Below are 19,444 nucleotides of genomic sequence, written 5' to 3' on the forward strand. Positions count from 1 at the left end.
CTCAAGGGACAACACATGCTGGAGAGGTTGTGGAGAAAGGGGAACCCTCCTCCACTGCTGGTGGGAATGTAAACTGGTACAACCACTCTGGAAATCTATCTGGCGCTTTCTAAGACAATTAGGAATAGTGCTTCCTCAAGACCCAGCTATACCACTGCTAGGTATATACCCAAAGTTTGCTCAAGTACACAAAAGGGATATTTGCTCAACCATGTTTACAGCAGCTTTATTTGTAATAGCCAGAACCTGGAAACAACCCAGATGTCCATCAACGGAAGAATGGATACAGAAATTGTGGTATTTTTACACAATGGCATACTACTCAGCAATCAAAAAGGAGGAAATCATGAAATTTGCAGGCAAATGGTGGGATCTAGAAAAGATCATCCTGAGTGAAATATCCCAGAAGGAGAAAGACAAACATGGTATATACTCACTTATATAGACCTATAAGATATGATAAACATAATGAAATCTATACACCTAAAAAAGATAATCAAGAGAGCGGACATGGGGATTATCAATCCTTGTTTAGAATGACAGATGGGATGTGCATTGAAAGTATGACAGGAGTCTACTGAGCGCATTTGAAAGACTCTAACTAGCAGTGTTTTCAAAGCAAAGACTCATGACCAAACCTTTGGCAGAGTACAGGGAATCATAAGAAAGAAGGGGAGTTAGTCTGATGAGGAAAGGATAGGAGCTCCACAAGGACCAAATATATCTGGGCACAGAGTCTTTTCTGAGACTGACATGCAACCAAGGACCATGTATGAATGTAACCTAGAACCTCTGCTCAGATGTAGCCTGTGGTAGCTCAGTAACCAATTGGTTTCCCATAGTGATGGGAACAAGGACTATTTCTAACAGGAACTCAATGACTGGCTCTTTGGCCTCCCCACCCCCCAAGGGAGGAGCAGTCCTGTTAGGCCACAGAGGAGAGCTTTGCAGCCAGTCCTGAAGATACCTGATAAAACAGGATCAGATGAATGGGGAGGAGGTCCCCCCTATCAGTGGACTTGGCAAGGGGCACGGTGGAGAGGAGGGAGGGAGGGAGGGACTGGGAGGGAATGAGGGATCGGGACATGGCTGGAATACAGAGTTAATAAAATGTAACTGATAAGAAAAAAATAAAATACAAAAAAAAAATTATAAAAAGAAAAAAAAAGAAAAGAAGACGATATGATAAAGCAAAATATTGCTATTGGATCAGGGTATAATATAGGTAAATGAAGCATAAGGGAAGCTAGGCACAAAAATACTTAGGAGTAAATCCAGCCTTCCCATCCCAGGAAGGTCTTATGCAATCTTATTTCCAATTACATTTTCAGGCTCATCTCAAACCATTACTTATAGCTTTCTCAAACTACATGCATATGAAACTGTCAGATGTCCAAATACAATAGGCTATCAGATCATAGCTGGGCATTATTGCTGTTTCATAGTATTGGTATATCTGGCTTAGTCTTCACAGCACACCTAGCATACTAATAGAAATTTTTAATTGTTATTTTTATTAAGCGCATGCATACACACATGTCACAAAATCTTGTGGAGGTTAGAGGACAACTTTTTGGAGCTGGTTCTCTCTTCCTGCCTTTTTTCTTTTTTTTTTTTTTTTTTTCTTTTACAAACATAGGTTCCAGGGATTGAACTTGGGTCGTCAGACTTCAAGTGCTTCTATTCTATGATCCATTACCACAGGCCCACATACTCTTTGTTTTCCTTATTCTTTAGTGCATATCCAGTTGAGTAAAAGCTTTATGAGGGTAAATGGTATAGTAGAGACAGCATCACTCACAATACAAATACACAGCAGCTACTCAATAACTATGTTAATTGTGTGATGGAAATAAAAGGATAAGGAGATAAAAATAAAAACAGGAGAAATTCACAAGTAACAAGTGAGGAAGAAAATTGTAGTAACCACAAACAGAAAGTAGAACTCTACATTGTATAAAATTCTTCTCTGACACCTTCAAACTTAATCGTGGTAAATATTGCCGAATCTAATAAATGGCCTCTGGATAAATGAATTGGTGCAAGATGAAGATGGAAAATGATTGCCTTCAAGGATTGTAAGGTCCATAGACTCAATTATTTGTATTCACAAAAGTGATTCTGGGATTTAGAGGGTAAGGTGAGCCATGTGGAAAACTAAAATGATGGCATATTAATTCAGCCTGTCCAAATTGCTGCCCATCTACTTACACAAGTAAGTCATGATTTATTCAAGACATAAAGGAACGAGTGTAGATTACATTTATGTGATTCTCGGGGTACCATCTATGACAAAATAGTTGTTCATGAGATTATTGTAGATCAGCTTCTTTGATCCAGTTTCCCCGTTGTGTCACCGTTATTTCTTTACTATTATCCAACCCTATCATTCCCGATGTCTTCAGGGGCAGCATTTGTCTCAAGCATCCTCAAATCTGCTGACCATTGCATTATATGTCCACACTTTCTATCTTTTGGTTCTTTCCATCCCCCTTTTATCTTCTTTATCCCTATTGCAATGGAATTTTCTTTGTTTGCTGCTGGCGGGTATTGAATTAATGGCCTATAAACATAATGAAACACTGAAAGTTTGGCTGAAGTTAACATTTTTTTTTAAACAAAATAGCCCACAAGTATCACTTAGCTATACGCTTTTTTTTTTCTTTCTTTCTTTTCTTTTTATGTGACCCAATCAGACAACATGAAGTTCAAGCAACAAGGTATAAATATCTGCTGGCTGAGAAAAGGTAGTGCTTCAGCCAGCGTGAAAAAAAAAACGGTACTGCTCTCATTTATTGCTTTACAACACTGTCTTCCCTTCAGGAGAAAAATAGAGAAACAAATAACGTGGCCGGAGAGTAATGCTGCTCTTGCTGCAGAGCTCTGAGTGAGCGCGTGTCCTCTAGTCCCTTGGTAGTTTTTTAAAAGAATGTTCTTATTCAAAGCAGAACTCATTATCAAGAAAAATATCCCTATTTTAGAGTATCCCACCGTGCACCTCTTGTAGTCTCCCTCGTTTCCAGTGAGAAAACTCTTGACTTCACCCCCAAGTAAAAGAAAATTTACAGGGCCAAAGGAAAAACAAAGGCAGAATAAGTTTTAATCTCTTGAAAAATTAGGTAATGTACCTGTCAGGTTATATTTATTCCACTGCCCTTTGGGGGTATTTTCCAGTGACATCAGATAAGATCCAAAATTGCTCTATAGGTCCCATGAAGAGATAAGAAACTGAGGACATCATTAATTTAAAAACAGAGTAATCTATTGAAAGCAAACCCTCCCTGATTAAAAAATTGAGATTTCTCCCCCTTCTCCAGCCTATTTATCGCGTTAAATGGATCCACATTCCATTTTCTTTATCTGTTCCCCTATTCTCCAAAAAGCCATCTGCTATTTCTTTTATGAAAAAAAAAATAAAATAAAACCTACAATTAGTGTCTTGTTCATCTTTTCTCTCTAAAAAAAAAGGGGGGGAGAACAATTATGCAAATCCTCTGCAATTTAGTTTCAAATACTCTTTGTAGTGTGATAAGCAATTTTCCTTAATACAAACCCAGCTTTTTTGCCAAGACTTACTAATAGATTTTCTTTAAAGAGCTTTCAATATTCACATGAAATGTCATCTAATGTAACCTTTCCAAAGGTATGTAGACAATGGTTTTAACCTTGGTCTTTGAATTGTAGAAGAAAACAATCACTTTATGTATTTCAACCTTTAAGAAATAATCATCTCATTTCTTCTGCCTTAAGCATCAGCATTATTTCCACCTTAGGAAATGCCTCTAATATGTACAACATTAAGTCAGAGAACGCTGACTCCTTTGTCATTGCAGGAGGTAGCTTATCAGTAAGCACCAATCTGTTTGATTCTACTTGATCCTCGAGAATTAGTCATCTGATTCATTTCATTCCTGTGTGGCTAATGGGTGGTATTGGTGAGTTTGTCTGGCTAACAAGATGAATGTTCATGATGTGAAATCATGATGAAGTTTAATGAAAGAGTTTACAGTTATTTTACCATCCTATGAAATAACGATACATTTCCACTGACACCGTATGCTGTTAACTGATCCTGCTGCTCACTAGGCCAATCCCTTAGAAAATAAGGCATAGAGACTCAGTTTACCCTTTGATTGTCTAAGAAAGTCTATTTCTTTTGACAATTCACATGCTTGAAATTAGGATCAAACATTGGTTGCAGCTGTTGCTTTTGTAGTGTTTACAGAAACCCAATTTGATTGAATGTGCCAGAGTATAGCTTCATACACCTGCTTGCTAGATTTTTACACCCACAAGTAATGCTTGTAGGCTTAATTTCCTACCTAAGGTATACTAATGTGAAGGTGTCAGATCCCTTGCAATTGGGGTTACAGACAGTTGTGAGCTGCCATGTGGGTGCTGGGTGTAGAACCGGCGTCCTTTGGAAGAGCAGACAGTGCTCTTAACCACTGAGCCATCTCTCCAGCCCCACACATGTACACATTTTAATTTGGTGAAGAAACCTTATTTACACTATGTATATAACCAGTTGATACTACATTACATAGTATGTTATTAAATTCAGCTCACATTCATATTTGTAACTTACATGGCTTTATTTCGGATGTTTGTTGAGCTACGCAATAAATGAAACTGAAAATTTTCAACCTTGCAGATACACACAGAGCCACATGAATTTTTCTGTGACTCACCAGCTTCTGGGGGAAATAGGGTGCGATTGGTTGAAGGACTCACTCCTCTTGGAAGACAGGTGAAAAACAAGTGACTTGAGCTGCTTCCACAGGCTTAAACTCAGCAATTGCTTGAAACAGGAAAAGGCAGGCTTCTATCACTTCATCTGCCGTCAGAGAACATTTGTTGTCCTGATAGTCACATCCACAGTCCTTTCTGTCTTGCCACTTCAGGGGACAGAGGAAGATCTGTAACCTCACTGGACCTAAAGGAGCCTGGAAACAATTCTGAATTCAACTTCCCCCTCCGGGAGGTGTCTATTTGTGGATTCCAGCTAAGCATTTGCTGATGTGTGGCATCAGTTGCTACTCAGTTTCCCTTGGTAAAATTAGGTTTTATGTACTCATTCTATAATGCCACCAGAAAACAGACAGACAAACAAACAAAAACACGGCTTTATATATTTAACTTTGGGCTTTAAAAACTTCCAGAGACAGAAAATTTTGAAAAATAATATCGTAAGCATTCTGTAATTTCGTATCAAATAAACTAGTAACGATTTGCTCCTTCGTATGTGTATTTGTGTATGTATTAGACACATGCAAAAATAGGTATGTATGTATATTCTCCCTGTTTCCCTACCACTATAAACCATTGTAAAGAATGATCAACATCTTCTTGTACACTACACTATACTAAAGCTGTTCTGAAATAATTAAGCTGAGAATAATATTATGTAATATATTCATTGTCTAGATGTTACATACTGGTTATCCCAATAATATTCTCTACAGGACATTTTTTTTTTCAACCAAAGAATGAGTCAAAGCACAAAGAAAAGAGTGCCTTCCAGACACAACAGGATTGACACACTTAAGAAGTCACAGAGACTGTGGCAGAATAAACAAGGCCTGCACGAGTCTTAAAAAAAAAAATCAATAAAAATTTAAAAACACAAAAAGCAAAGCTACAGATATCAGCTACATAGTGTTCTTGTCAGTAACATTTACTTTAGTTATAAAGAACAAACAAATAATTAGATGCAATATTATCCACCTTTTAGTATAGAATGGGAAGGAAATCACTAAAAACTTCAGCATCATGTTTATTTACAGTTCTACAGTTTACATATGTCACTTAAATAATGGGTAAGTTAACTTAGGGTCATTTCTTGCTTAACTTCATTTAATTATATCAGTCTAAGCATGAAATAATTTAATAAATATATTTACATTGTTAATGGAGTCTGCTGAGTATGATTTTTTTTTTTTTGGATACTGGGTCTCACTCTACGGCCCTGGCGGGCCTGCAACTCAGTGAGTATAATAGTCTGGTCTCAAATGCACAGAGCTTCCCTGACCTCCACTTCCTGAGGGCTGGAATGGAAGGCATAAGTCACTATGTCTGACTCACTGAGTACTTTTGAAAATCCATCACAGACATCTCATCAATGTACTCAAAATCCTGAGGAATCCCGAGTCAGAATGATGATATTCTGCTTTCTGTTGTCGGTCCTGTTACAGGAGGCTCTGATCATGGCGAGTATGGACCACCCACACCTAGTTCGCTTACTGGGCGTGTGCCTGAGCCCGACTATCCAGCTGGTTACCCAACTGATGCCTCATGGCTGCCTACTGGACTATGTCCATGAACACAAGGATAACATAGGATCTCAGCTGCTCCTGAACTGGTGTGTCCAGATTGCTAAGGTAAGTGCTGTCAATTGGTATAAAAATGATATCTGGCAGTTTACCTCCTGATGGAGAAGAGTCTGACAACTGAAATTATGCCACGCTTTTTTAGCATTTTTGTTATAAATGAATTCTTTTGCTATGTTAAGTGACACAATGTTGTAAATACTTCACTGTAGACCGAGGATGGAGCACATAAGCTACTTAACTATGCTTCTGAACTATTATCCCAAGATATTCATGTTACATTAATTAGATGTATACATAGCACACTGGTCAGAGGGAATAATTCTTGTGCCAGACTTGTTTGACTTTTACTTTTATTCTTCTCTCGCACATTTCATTCCCTCCCTGTCACCCCAACCTCCCCAGCTTATTTTCAATAAAGTCCGGTTAGCAAACAAAATCAAGACAGTGAAGACTCAGTGCCATAATTATTCTGTTTTAGGTTGTTCTGTTAAAATAGCTGATAGATTATCAACATTCTAAATGATTAGGCCTCGTGTTAACCCTGTCTGTATACTGAGCTGTCTCACCTGCCTATTCATATTCTTAAGGTTTGTTGTTTGTTGTTGCTGCTGCTGCTGCTGCATTTGTGTAGCCCAGTATTGAGTACAGGCCAGGGTTTTTCATAATTCTTAGGTGTTCCTCAGAGCTGGGATGACTTATTTTACATTATCATCAGGTGTTTTCATGGTGCTGTCTTAGTTGGCAATTTTATCGCAGAAAGTTCCCTAGTCTTTCTTGTTAGGTGACAAATCACTGGCATTAGTGGAAGGGGTGATTGTAAAAATAGTGTCATTGTTAGAACTGGAGAGATGTATCAGCAATTCAGAGCACCAGCTGCTCTTCCAGCGACCTGGGTTGCTTTTCTAGTATCCAGTGTTGTCTGCTCTTGTTTGTAACTCCAGTCCCAGAAGATGTAACACCCTCTTCTGGCCTGCACAAGCATACTGCATGCATGTGACTAACAGATATGCCTGCAAAAGACTTGGACACACACACACAAAAATAAATTAAATATATATTTTTTTAATTTCAGTTTATTTACTTTACATCCCAAGGGTGTCCCCTCCCTCCTCTTGTCCCAGTCTCCTTTCTCCCCTTCCCTGCTCCTCTCTCCCTTCCCCCCCTCAGAAAGGGGATCCCCCATCCCCTCATCCCCTCGTATCAACTTTCCCCAGTACATCAAGTCACATAAGACCTGAACTAAGCATATCTTCATCCCTTGAGGGCAGGCAAGGCAGCCCTGCCAGGGGGAAGTGATCCAAAAGTAGGCAATAGAGTCCATGATTGAAACAGCCCCTCCTCATCCACTCAACCAGATACCCCATAGGAATACCAAGCTGCCCATGTGTGCAAGGGACTTAGGTCCAGATCATGCATGCTCCTCAGCTGATGTCTCAGTCTCTGAAATCCCCAATGGGGCTGGTTTAGTTGTCTTTTGTTGATCTTCTTTGTGAGGTTCCTTTCCCCTCCAGGTTCTTCCATTTTTCTCCCAGCACTTCCACAGGAACCCCAGATCTCTGACCCATGCTTGGCTATAAGTCTTGGCATCTGTCTCAATCCTCTCCTGGCTGGAGCCTCCCAGAGGACAGTCAAATTAGGCTCCTGTCTGAAAGCATACCAGAGTATCATTACTCTGGTCAGGGGCTGGCTCTCAACTTTGTGGTGGATCTCAGATTGGGCCAATTATTAGTTGGACTTTCCCCCAAAATTAAATTATTTTTAAAAGGAGTGAACCAACACTTCTCATATACACATACATACATACATAATACATACATACATTCATACATACATACATTCAGTCTTCCCTTGTGCTGATCAGTCATTTTTGCATAATTATAACCAAGATACTTGAGAAAACAACTTTAAAAAGGAAAGGCATATTTTGACCAACAATTTTAGAGATTTTACAGTCCTTGACTCCATTGTTTCTGGGTCAGTTCTAAGTGAGAGCATCAGTAGTGGCAAAAGCATATGTTAGAGGAGCCTGTTTACCTCATGATGGTCAGGAAGCAGAAAGCTAGAAAGGCACTGGGGACCAGGTGTAACCTTAAGGAAATTCACTGAAAACTCTCCTCCCTCCAGGCCAACTCTACCTCCTTGAGTTTCAATAACTTTCAGCATAGTAACACCAGCTATACACCAAGTTTTCAGCACACAAACCACTAAAGGGTATTTCATGTTCAAACTAATTTAGCATCTTTCAAGGTGATTCTTATATTTCAAATTATCCCCTACTTAAGGCTCTTCAGAAAGGAGATAGAATTAAGACACGAGGTATTTTTTTTTTAGTCATTAAAATTAATTAATGACAGTTTGTTGTAGGTGGGATTCATATTGCTGTGGTAAAACACCATGAGTTAAAAGCAATTTTGAGAAGAAAGGGTCTATTTCACAGCACAGCTTGTAAGTCCCTCACTGAGGGAAGCAACAGGAACTGGGAGGCAGGAATTGGAGTGTGGGCTGTGGATAAGGCTGCATTTTTTTGATGATCCTCCTGGCTTGTTCAGTTTACTTTCTTATACATACCAGGAGCACCTGTCCATGGGTGATAGCACCCACAGTAATCTCGGCGTAACACCCATCAACCGTCAGTCAAGATAATGTCCCACAGACCAGTCCGGTAAGGACATTTTCTCAATTGAGGTCCCCTCAATTGTCTCTCTAGCAAGGACCAAATTAACACAAAACTAGCCAAAACATTTAACGCAGATATTTTAGATTCTGTTTTTAATGACAGATTCTCTCGGTAACCTTGTTGCAAATAAATGCTTCCAAAAGTGGAGTCTTCTGAGAATACTTGCATTGCTTCAGAAGTCAGCATAATCTTTAGATGAGTTTAGTAGTTTCACAATTGATGTCCGCCGTGCTTGCTTTATTCCCCAGTATCTGTTCATCGCAAGTTGCTTTTATGTCCATATCATGTTCTTAATTAAAACTAATGAAATCTGATTTTCTATGTTGCACAAAGATGTGTTAGTTGAGCTGTTCTTTTGTTTGTGTAGTGAGTTACTGGGAGGGGAAAACAGGAGGAAGACACAGCTGCCTTGATTTAAGGAGATGATTAAAAAAGGAAAGTAGAATTCTTGGTGAAAAAAATTCATTCCTTCTCTCTCCACAGATGTTAAGTCTTCCTAAGGATTAAATGTGTTAAGTGAGCAAAGGCTTTATTTGTTTTTTTTTCTTTATTCTTTTCCATTTTTCTCCAGTAGTAACAATATGGAGTGATAGGAGACTATAACGTCTAATTGATCCAGAATAAAAATAAACTTCAAGTCTGAAAGTCTGATGCAAGTTAAATATACATTTATTTAGGGGGTGTTAGACATTTTTGACACGTTTCTATTTAAGACCAGATACTACGTGTATATACAAGCTCATTCACTGCACATGTGTATAAACTACCGAATCAGAAAATCATGGCTGGATGTTACACTTAATAGAGTAACTGACAATTACTGTTTAGAATCTATGAATGTCCTCTGAATGAGTCCTTTCACTGTGTTGTGATCATACTTCATAAAGAGGAATAAAAGATAAAGAGTGAAGTTAAAATCCATAACACTGGAGCTGCAAATAAGCTGTGAGACATGGCAATGACAACCCACTATCAACAACTGAAATGGACATTTATTTTGTAATCATTTGCGCATAAAAATTGAAGCACCAAACCTCTTTAAGAAATCAGTAGTATGATTCTAGATCTGTAAGAAGATTTAGGCCAAAGTAACCGCCTCCAGGGACTCTTCAGGATCACTACAAATTAAACTAATGGTTAAATTTGGTTTTCAAAATATGGCTGTCCTCGATTACACATTGATGTCACATATACCCAGTTCTCTACTTTTTTTTTTTTTTATACTACAGTAGTTTTTGGTCTCTGTATTTCTCAGCTTTATATCTCTTAATCACAGACTTGAGAGTTGACTCTTGGTGGATAATTAGCTTCAGTCTTTGCCTAGTCAGGAGGGATTCATGATTTTATTAATTAAAACAGAGATTAAGTATATTATGCAGAATTCCATCTACAAACAGAACTAGTGGGATGCATATAAACACCAAAAGAGATTTGTGAGGAGTTATCTATCTGGAATATTAAGAAAGCTAAGTCATGAGATCCCTAGAGGTTCGGGAAAGCCAGTTCTTCAGTTCCAATCCCAGTTCAAAGGTCTGAGGACCAGTGTGTGCATGCATTCCAACTCAAATCCAGCAGGGTTAAAATCTTGGGGTCAAATCCGTGGGTGCAGGGGAAAGTGAATTCCACAGTTGAAAGGCAACCAGGCAGACGGAGATTATCTCTTCTCAGAAGTCAGGTTTTCCATTTTATTCAAATCTATAACTGACTAAATTAAGTCAGTTGATGTACTTTCCTTAGACTCCAAAAATCAAATGTCAGTTTCATCCGAAAGTGCTCGTAGACCCAGTGAAAGCCATGTTTATCCAAATGTCGGGGCCCCTCCTTGCTCAGTTAAATTGACATGTACAGTTAACATATCATGGTGGCTTACAATAGAGCTATTCTCATGCTCCACTGAGGAAGGCTGACAGAATAAGGAAGAAAACAATTATTTCACGTACTGAGAAATAAGAGGCAGCGCCTCCCTGTAGTTATAACAGAATTTAGTGGGAAGTAGTATTTACTTTTCTCTAATTTCCTGCCATCACCTATCATCTCCAATAGCTTAAACAAACTCTCAGTGGCTTTCATCTATCCTCTAGAAACAACAGTATTCCTATCATGGTGGCTAAATGTGTGGTGTACTGTTTATGCATGCTAAGAGAGCACCTGTGCTTAGTAACGTTACTATTATATGAAGTAAAAGAATAAAATGTAATACCATCAAGACTAACTTCATAATGACTCCTACAGGAAGACATCACTGTAGAGTAGAAACATTATCCACCTAAAATAATAATCTGGGTTTGGATCCAGAGTCATACTTATGAATCCTTCAGCAACCATTTCTCTCTTTTTCCTTCACTCTGGTTACCACAGTCTGGCTCAGCTCAGGCAGGCATTATTTGCCACATGTGTCATGGTCTTGTAAAGTTCACAGAGTTACCTAAGAACTTATGAGGGAGGGAGAGAAAGAAGACAAGGAGAGAAGAGGAGAAGAGGAGAGGAAGGGAGGGAAAGAGGAATGACGGTATATTAGCTACTTTTTTCATTGCTGTGATAAAATACCATGGCCAAGACAATTTTTAGAAGAAAGTGTTTATTTGAGCTTATCGTTTCAGGGGATTGAGTCCCTCCTGGCTGGGAATAGTAGCAGCAGAGACAGATAAGGCACTAGGAGAAATGGAGCGCTCACATCTTGAACTGCACGCAGGAAGCAGAAAGAGCAAAGCAGAGTTAGCACCAGTCTAAAACTCTGAAATCCAATAATGCCACACCGGCTAAGCCTCCCCTAGACAGTCCACCAGCTGAGTACTGAATAATCAAGTGGCCAAGACTATTAGGCACAACTCATGCAAACCACTGCATAGGTTTAACTATCATTAAGCCTACTAGTGTGTACTTCATCTCACCTGGCTACCATTCTTAGTATGTGAGTAGGAGGATCCATTTTACTCCTTCAGTAGATCAGAACCGTGCAACCAAGTACTTGTGCCCAGGTGTGCACACATATGCCACCCGTGAGCGGTTTCCAGCTCTTTGGGTGCAGAGTGAATGGAGAAGCCGAGACTGTTCTTCCTAACCGTATTCTAGCCTGATTGAGGATGTACCAACAGTAATCCTCTTCCTTCTAGCTATGAAAGACCTAATCTTCATTCACATGGTTGAGTCCAGGCTCTCCTTCGTTCAGGGTAATATTTTACCCCTGCTGTGTAAAATGAAATTCAGTTTTATAAACAATAGAACTTAACTGAGGTTTATCTTCTGAGTGCTGGGAGAAAGGTTTGAAGGGTTTCCTTCAAACAGATCCTTTCTAGATGTTAAGCCCAAATAGAAGCATAAGAACTTCCACAGCAGTAAACACAGCATAGTAACTAGTATGCCATTAAAGCATTTTTCTGGGTATACTAAAGAAAAGAAAAGCAAGGAAAAGTGAGACACAACTGATTATACCCACAAAGGACCTAAGGTGAGTCTTTTCCAAAGGCAGGACAGGAAGGAGATGAGAGAGGGGACTATAGCCAGGATACAAAGTGAATAAATTGTAATAAATAATAATAATAAAGAAAAAATAATTTATGCTAAAAAGGAGCTTGTTGAAATACTGGTACAGAAAACAACCTTTGAAGATCATCTAGTGCAGAGATTTGGAATTTTCTTAAGTCTATTCCATGTAAAAATATTTCTTCAACAAATTGTCCATTCTGTCTGCCACCAAGGAAGATGTTGGGAAACTTCAGAGAAGGGAGCAACTTTAAGAATTCTGCCTGCCAAGATGAAAAACTCAAGTGACAACACATGCTGGAGAGGTTGTGGAGAAAGGGGAACCCTCCTCCACTGCTGGTGGGAATGTAAACTGGTACAACCACTTTGGAAATCTACCTGGCGCTTTCTCAGACAATTAGGAATAGTGCTTCCTCAAGACCCAGCTATACCACTGCTAGGTATATACCCAAAGTTTGCTCAAGTACACAAAAGGGATATTTGCTCAACCATGTTTAGAGCAGCATTATTTGTAATAGCCAGAACCTGGAAACAACCCAGATGTCCATCAATGGAGGAATGGGTACAGAAATTGTGGTATTTTTACATAATGGAATACTACTCAGCAATCAAAAGGGAGGAAATCATAAAATTTGCAGGCAAATGGTGGGATCTAGAAAAGATCATTCTGAGTGAAATATCCCAGACAGAGAAAGACAAACACGGTATATACTCGCTTATATAGACCTATACGATATGATAAACATAATGAAATCTATACACCTAAAAAAGATAATCAAGAGAGCGGACATGGGGTAAGATGATCAATCCTCATTTAGAAGACAGATGGGATGTGCATTGAACGTATGACAGGAGTCTACTGAAGGCATCTGAAAGACTCTAACTAGTAGTGTTTTTAAAGCAGATACAAAGACTTATAACCAAACCTTTGCCAGAGTATAGGGAATCATATGAAAGAAGGGGAGTTAGTCTGATGGGGAAAGGATAGGAGCTCCACAAGGACCAAATATATCTGGGCACAGGGTCTTTTCTGAGACTGACATGCAACCAAGGACCATGTATGGATATAACCTAGAATCTCTGCTCTAATGTAGCCTGTGGTAGCTCAGTAACCAATTGGTTTCCCATAGTAAGGGGAACAAGGACTATTTCTAACAGGAACTCAATGGCTGGCTCTTTGACCTCCCCACCCCCAAGGGAGGAGCAGTCCTGTTAGGCCACAGAAGAGGACTTTGCAGCCAGTCCTGAAGATACCTGATAAAACAGGATCAGATGAATGGGGAGGCGGTCCGCCCTATCAGTGGACTTGGAAAGGGGCAGGGTGGAGATAAAGGAGGGAGGGTGGGAGTGGGAGGGAATGAGGGAGCGGGATACAGCTGGGATACAGAATTAATAAAATGTAACTGATAAGAAAAAAAATAAAATTAAATATATATATATATGTATATATATATATATATATATATATATATGTTGAACATAAAAAAATAAAAAAAAAAAGAACTCTGCCTGCTCTTGTGTTGATGATAGGAGCCCAAAGAGATGACAGGGTCCATTTAAGACTACACTCTTCTTAGTGATAGAGCAGCTGAGTGAAAATCCATTCCTACCCACATATCTTGTTTAGATGAACTGACACTCAATCCCACCCAAGGATAGATTCAGCAAGCATATGGGCTCCTTGTAGCCTAGGTGAAATAATTGCTACACTATTAGAATTAAATGTGAGGCCTAATATATGACAGCATATGCCTTTTGCGATACTGCTGTGTGATATGATGAACTTTTTTACCTATAGAATTGTAAATGAGGCAGATGGCTTAATTTTTGTTTTTCAAATACTCTTTAAAACCTCCACAGTACAGAAACAATATCCCTTCTCTATCTTTGCATCAGATTGTCTAGCAACATTACAACCTCCCAAGCTGATGATAAAGCTCCTGGCTGGATTTGAATCATGTTTATCTCCTTCCTGAAACAATCTCATGCTTTTTATTTATGTGTCGAATTCTCATTGCCTTAAAGGAGGATGATATATGAAGGGCAATAAGGGATGAGAATCTCAATACCACCAATGAAAAGAGAGTTTATGGAGGTGGTTTCTAGAGCACAGGTCCCAGTATTGCACTGAAGGCTTAATTATTTCCTGAGGTTTGCACGAAATATGAAGTTCTTTCACTTAGAGAAGTCATTTAGGCTTTTCCGTGTCTGGCCTGTGGGATGGCAAGCTCTCCCTTGCTTTGCCTGTGGCATTACTGGGCCTGCTGAGCGCTGCTAATTCAGTTTGTAAGTTGCTCCTTCCTATAAACAGCAAAGGTTTTCATTTAGTCATTATACATATCCAGAAATGTCCTTTCTCTAAATTTATTTTGTGTTAGCTGGTAGTTTTAATGTACTTTCTTTTCCTTCTCTTCTCTCTCTATTTGCAGAAAGTGAAAACTATCCTACACAAATGAATTAAATTTACTTCATGTGTGTAAAGTGCTCACAGTTACATCCATTAGTCATGATTACGTGAGGCTTGGTATCTTGGCACATTTGAGGAACACTGATTTTTCTCAAATGCAGAATCAATGAAGTAGGGCTACCATATCCAGTTTATTGACCCCCTGAGGCTTCTGTTTTGTGGACATAGATGGGTGTCCACCGAATGTGGACAATGTCCAACATTGCTCTCTTGGTAAATTGTAAAATATACTCATGTTCATTCAGATGTATGCAAGCAGTACCATTTTCCCACAGAATTCAAAATGCTTACAGTAGTTTGGAAAGATGAGACTAGCATTTTCCACAAATAAGAAAAAAAAAGGATAAAACACAATAATTTATCTAGAAACCAAAACTTATAGAGGGACTAGAGATGAATTACTGCTTTTCTTTGCAAACTTGTCTTTGGCCAGGTCTCTCCTGAATCAGCTCTTCTATGAAGATATTCAAATGAATACATATTTAATTTAGGAATAATTATAGATTAAGAAGAAGTAACAAAAATAGAAGTTTTGTTGTTGTTGTTGTTTTCTAATCCGTTCCTTGATGAATTACAGAATACCTTCTTGTTTGTTTGTTTGTTTGTTTTGAGACAGGGTTTCTTTATGTATCGTTGGCTGTCCTGGACTCACCTTATAGGTCAGCCTGTCCTTGAACTCACAGAGATCCTTTGCCTCCCCAAGTGCTTGGATTATAGGTTTGCACCATTACATAGCTTGCAAGACAAGCTATGAAATAGTTTTATGAATAGAAAAAGTTGTACAGATGAGGACTTACTCAGATCTCATTATTTTATTTCAGTTGTTTTTTGTGGATGTAGTTTTGTGAAGATTGTTTATTTGTTCATTCATAAAACTACTACTACACTCAGAAAATAAATCTATATTGTAACCTCATGACATTCTACCACCACTTAAATTTTATTTACTTAAGTATTTTGAGACAAGGTCTCATTGGGTAACTCAAGCTAGCCTTGAATTTATGTCAGTCTTCTGGCCTCTGCCCTCTCATTGCTGGGATTTTATGCATTCTCCATTGCACCTGCCCACTTCTTTGAAATTAATGGTATCCAAATCTTGTCACGATCACCATTTGAATAATGTCTTTTGAAATTATCTTCAGAACTTAGGTTTTGTATATTTACACGGACATGGGATACTCTGGACTCCAAAGTTCATTCTAGCATTAGGAATTTGGTTGTGTTTCTTTGCAAGATATCCTCTAGCCATTGACACACGAATATTACAGAATGGTTACAACCTGTGAAGAAGAGGAACCCTGACTGTGTATAGTTATGTGACTTAAGAGGGATGCAGTCTGTCTGGTCATATTAAATCTTACATATGCTTAGTGGGGACACCTGCATTTCTTCTGTACCTCTAATTGTGATAATGTGGTTTAGCAGATCCCTGGCTGCAAAAGGACAACACAGTGATACCCAAAGGACAAGGAAGGGAATTGAAATAACAATAGTGACTGTCTGAGATTAAGAACAAGCAGTTAAGTATCAATGCCAGGCTCCTTCTTTGGGGGAAAGCTCAGAAACTTAGACTAATTCCATTGAGTATCATGTGACCAAAAAAATTTTAGGATATGTAAATGCATATTTGTGTGTATATTTATGAAAATAAATACACATGCATGTTATATTATATGTCTTAAATTTTGTTCTATGTAGGAGGAATTTATGTTTTGAATTTAGCTAGATATATGCACTCAAAATTCTACAATGTCCAATTAAACATTTTTATGTTAAAAGGTGTATATGATATTAAGAATCACAACTTTCATGGTGAGAAGTCTTAGGCTGTGCAATGTTTGTACAGAATTTCACTTTTCCATCATCTACATGTGATGGATTACAAAGAGCTTGTTGGCATCAGTTCATTACTTTTCATCAGGCTAAGGTGAGAGATGAGCAGAATAGATGTGTCGTAGAAGGGAAGGGTGAGCTGAGCGATTATGAGCATGTGAAGAAGTGCGACTGTGGGTCAAGGATTTTATCCTTCATTAAGGACCCTTCGCCTAAGCTCGGTATCTGCTCATCCCACGGCGGACAAAGGATGAGCTTAATGGCCGTCATCGATCAGCCAGCCACATTTCAAGCTTCGAGATCCTGCTGTTCCCCACGCGCCTCGCCTTGACAAGGCTAATTGTGTAATTACAATACTACATCACCCAATCCCAGTGCATCGGCGCTGGCAAGTCTTAGAACCAGGAACTCTGATGATGATTGCCCCAAGCAAGCACATTAGCGCTGGACAGTTTACTAATGGGACTGCTCTGTCGAACAGTGCCATCTAAAAGGTGGAAGCCAAAGAGGTTGGGATGCGCTTCTTTGTAGAGGAAATGCCAGATAAACTTAAGCCCTCAAATAACAAGTACTTTATAATTCAAATGAAAGAATGATCCCTCCCTTATTTTTTTTTTAAATTCTTTTGGGTATGTTTTTAACATTTACTACCATTTTTCTATTAAAAGTGAGCTCAAACTTACACTCCAATAGTGCATTAAATACTAAACAAAGAATATTTTAGAAATAGTTTTTCTACACAAGTTCCAGAATTTGTGTTAAAATTCTAGCAAATATGTGTAGAGCTCCTAATGTGACCTAAGTTCTTCGTTACTCTGGGAGACACTGAAAGACAATACTCTATGACAGTTCAATTACAGGTGCATCTGTGATGGGTGTTTTTCTCCTGAAAATACATGCCGAGTCCAGCTACTTGCATTCTACTTTCGGGTTTTAGACGCTGGTGTCTTTAAAGGATGAGTGTGATGATTTAGAATATTTGCTGAACAATTACTTTGTTTCTTCTATAAACTAGAAGGGTACAGAGCTAATGCAGAATGTGTACAAACAAAGATTCTTTGGAGACAATATCAACCCAAACCTCAGGATGAGTCCCTCCCAGTCCTTGATTCATAGCCTAAACCAAAGCTGACCAATGGTTTCATGGAATGAAGCAGGTTGTCCTGTGCTAAGCTGGCTTTAATAGAGTCACAATAAAAACGGATGTCACCAACAATCGAAAGTAGCTGTCCTCATGTCTACCTAAAGTAAAGAGTGTAAAGCAGGAACAATAATGTACCACTAAAGCTAGCCAATATTTGGGATTCTCACCACAAATGACATATTACCTAACAGAGTGGTTGATATTCCCTGCCAGTTAATAATGTTCCCTGTTATTAATACTATCACTCTTACCTATGTTCATATTTTGTGCATTTTGTAGGAAAACATATGGCTTTAAGAGACCATATCCAAGTCACAGAACCAGCATGGGGCTGTGGCTGTGCCAAAGATTCTTTTTTTGTTGTTTGTTTTGTTTTTGTTTTTCTACTTCACTTAAGAATTTCCACACATTGCCTCCTTTCTTTTGGTGACTTGATTGCATAACAGTAGGCATGAGATAGTGTAGCACCTTCAGAGTGACAGCACTTAACTGGATTTTCCCTTTAATTAGATGACTGTAGGAAACAATCCTTCTTAGTACAATCAGTAAAATTTGAAATATGAGAATATACATAGTCAGGTACCTTTTACTAAAATCGTGTGGAGAATGAGAGAGAATACAGCTTGTGCTTGTCGGTGGAATGACTTGGAAACTTCTGGATCCACTTTCTTCACTGCAGCCGCCCTGGCTTTTGTTTTCCTAGTCGAAACTTCTACAGAACACTGCTAAGTGAGGGGATACTTTACTACCAAACCTGAACGCACACCAGTTTAACCCATGATGCTTGAGAACCCTCGTCTTATGAAATGAGGCTTATAACTGGGTGGGTTCTTAAAGGACAGAATATTATGCTCACTTACTGTCTTGTTTCAGGTACCCATGATCTGATTTACAGGTGCCCTGAAGCATCTGGTCACAAATCGCTCACATTTCCATCAATCATTGAGGTGGAAGTCATGGAAAACCCCTCTTTTTTGTTTAACTTAAATTCCCCAAAAGCCTGCCTTAGAAAACATTATTGGAAACTTGTTCTAAATCAGATTCAAGATATTACAGTAGCACCTGCTAGAATCTGTCAACATATCCATTAGAAATCCATATTTCCCAGGTTTATTGCTTGACTCTGATTTTTTTTTTCCTATGGACTGTGATACAAAACCCCAGAAGTTCAGCCCAGAGCAATTTTTATTATTGTTGTTCAAATATTGAGATTTTCCAACTTGTATTTTTTTTTTTTTTAGTCAAGTACTTTGGGAGGCAACTGTACTCTCCATGTCCTTTATAAAAAAGCGATATTAAAAACAATTTATTCCTCTCAAGAAACAAAGAAATGGTAACTAAAATATCAAGGCCTAAGGGGAAATTGTGTGAGCCTATGTGGATTTATTCCATTTGATTTGGGAGCTAATTTGATATTTAGATTGTGGTTTTTAATATTCCAACAATAAGCTTTGAGAAATTGGTACCATATGGATTGAAAAGAAACTGGATTGTAGACAAGGGATACT

The 19,444-nt window shown here is 38.6% G+C and overlaps 1 protein-coding gene across 3 annotated transcripts in view; it reads left to right on the forward strand.

Annotated features, from left to right (window-relative positions):
- Positions 1-19,444, forward strand: part of Erbb4 (erb-b2 receptor tyrosine kinase 4) — a 1,095,063-nt gene that overhangs the window by 921,105 nt on the left and 154,514 nt on the right. For all 3 annotated transcript variants that reach the window (XM_055616306.1, XM_055616307.1, XM_055616305.1), the window contains exon 20: positions 6,195-6,380. In XM_055616306.1, coding sequence (XP_055472281.1) covers positions 6,195-6,380 — 186 coding nt within the window. The remainder of the gene's footprint in view (positions 1-6,194; positions 6,381-19,444) is intronic.

Source organism: Psammomys obesus, unplaced genomic scaffold (assembly GCF_907164565.1).
Source record: "Psammomys obesus unplaced genomic scaffold, mPsaObe1.curated_primary_1811, whole genome shotgun sequence".
Lineage (NCBI taxonomy): Eukaryota > Metazoa > Chordata > Mammalia > Rodentia > Muridae > Psammomys > Psammomys obesus.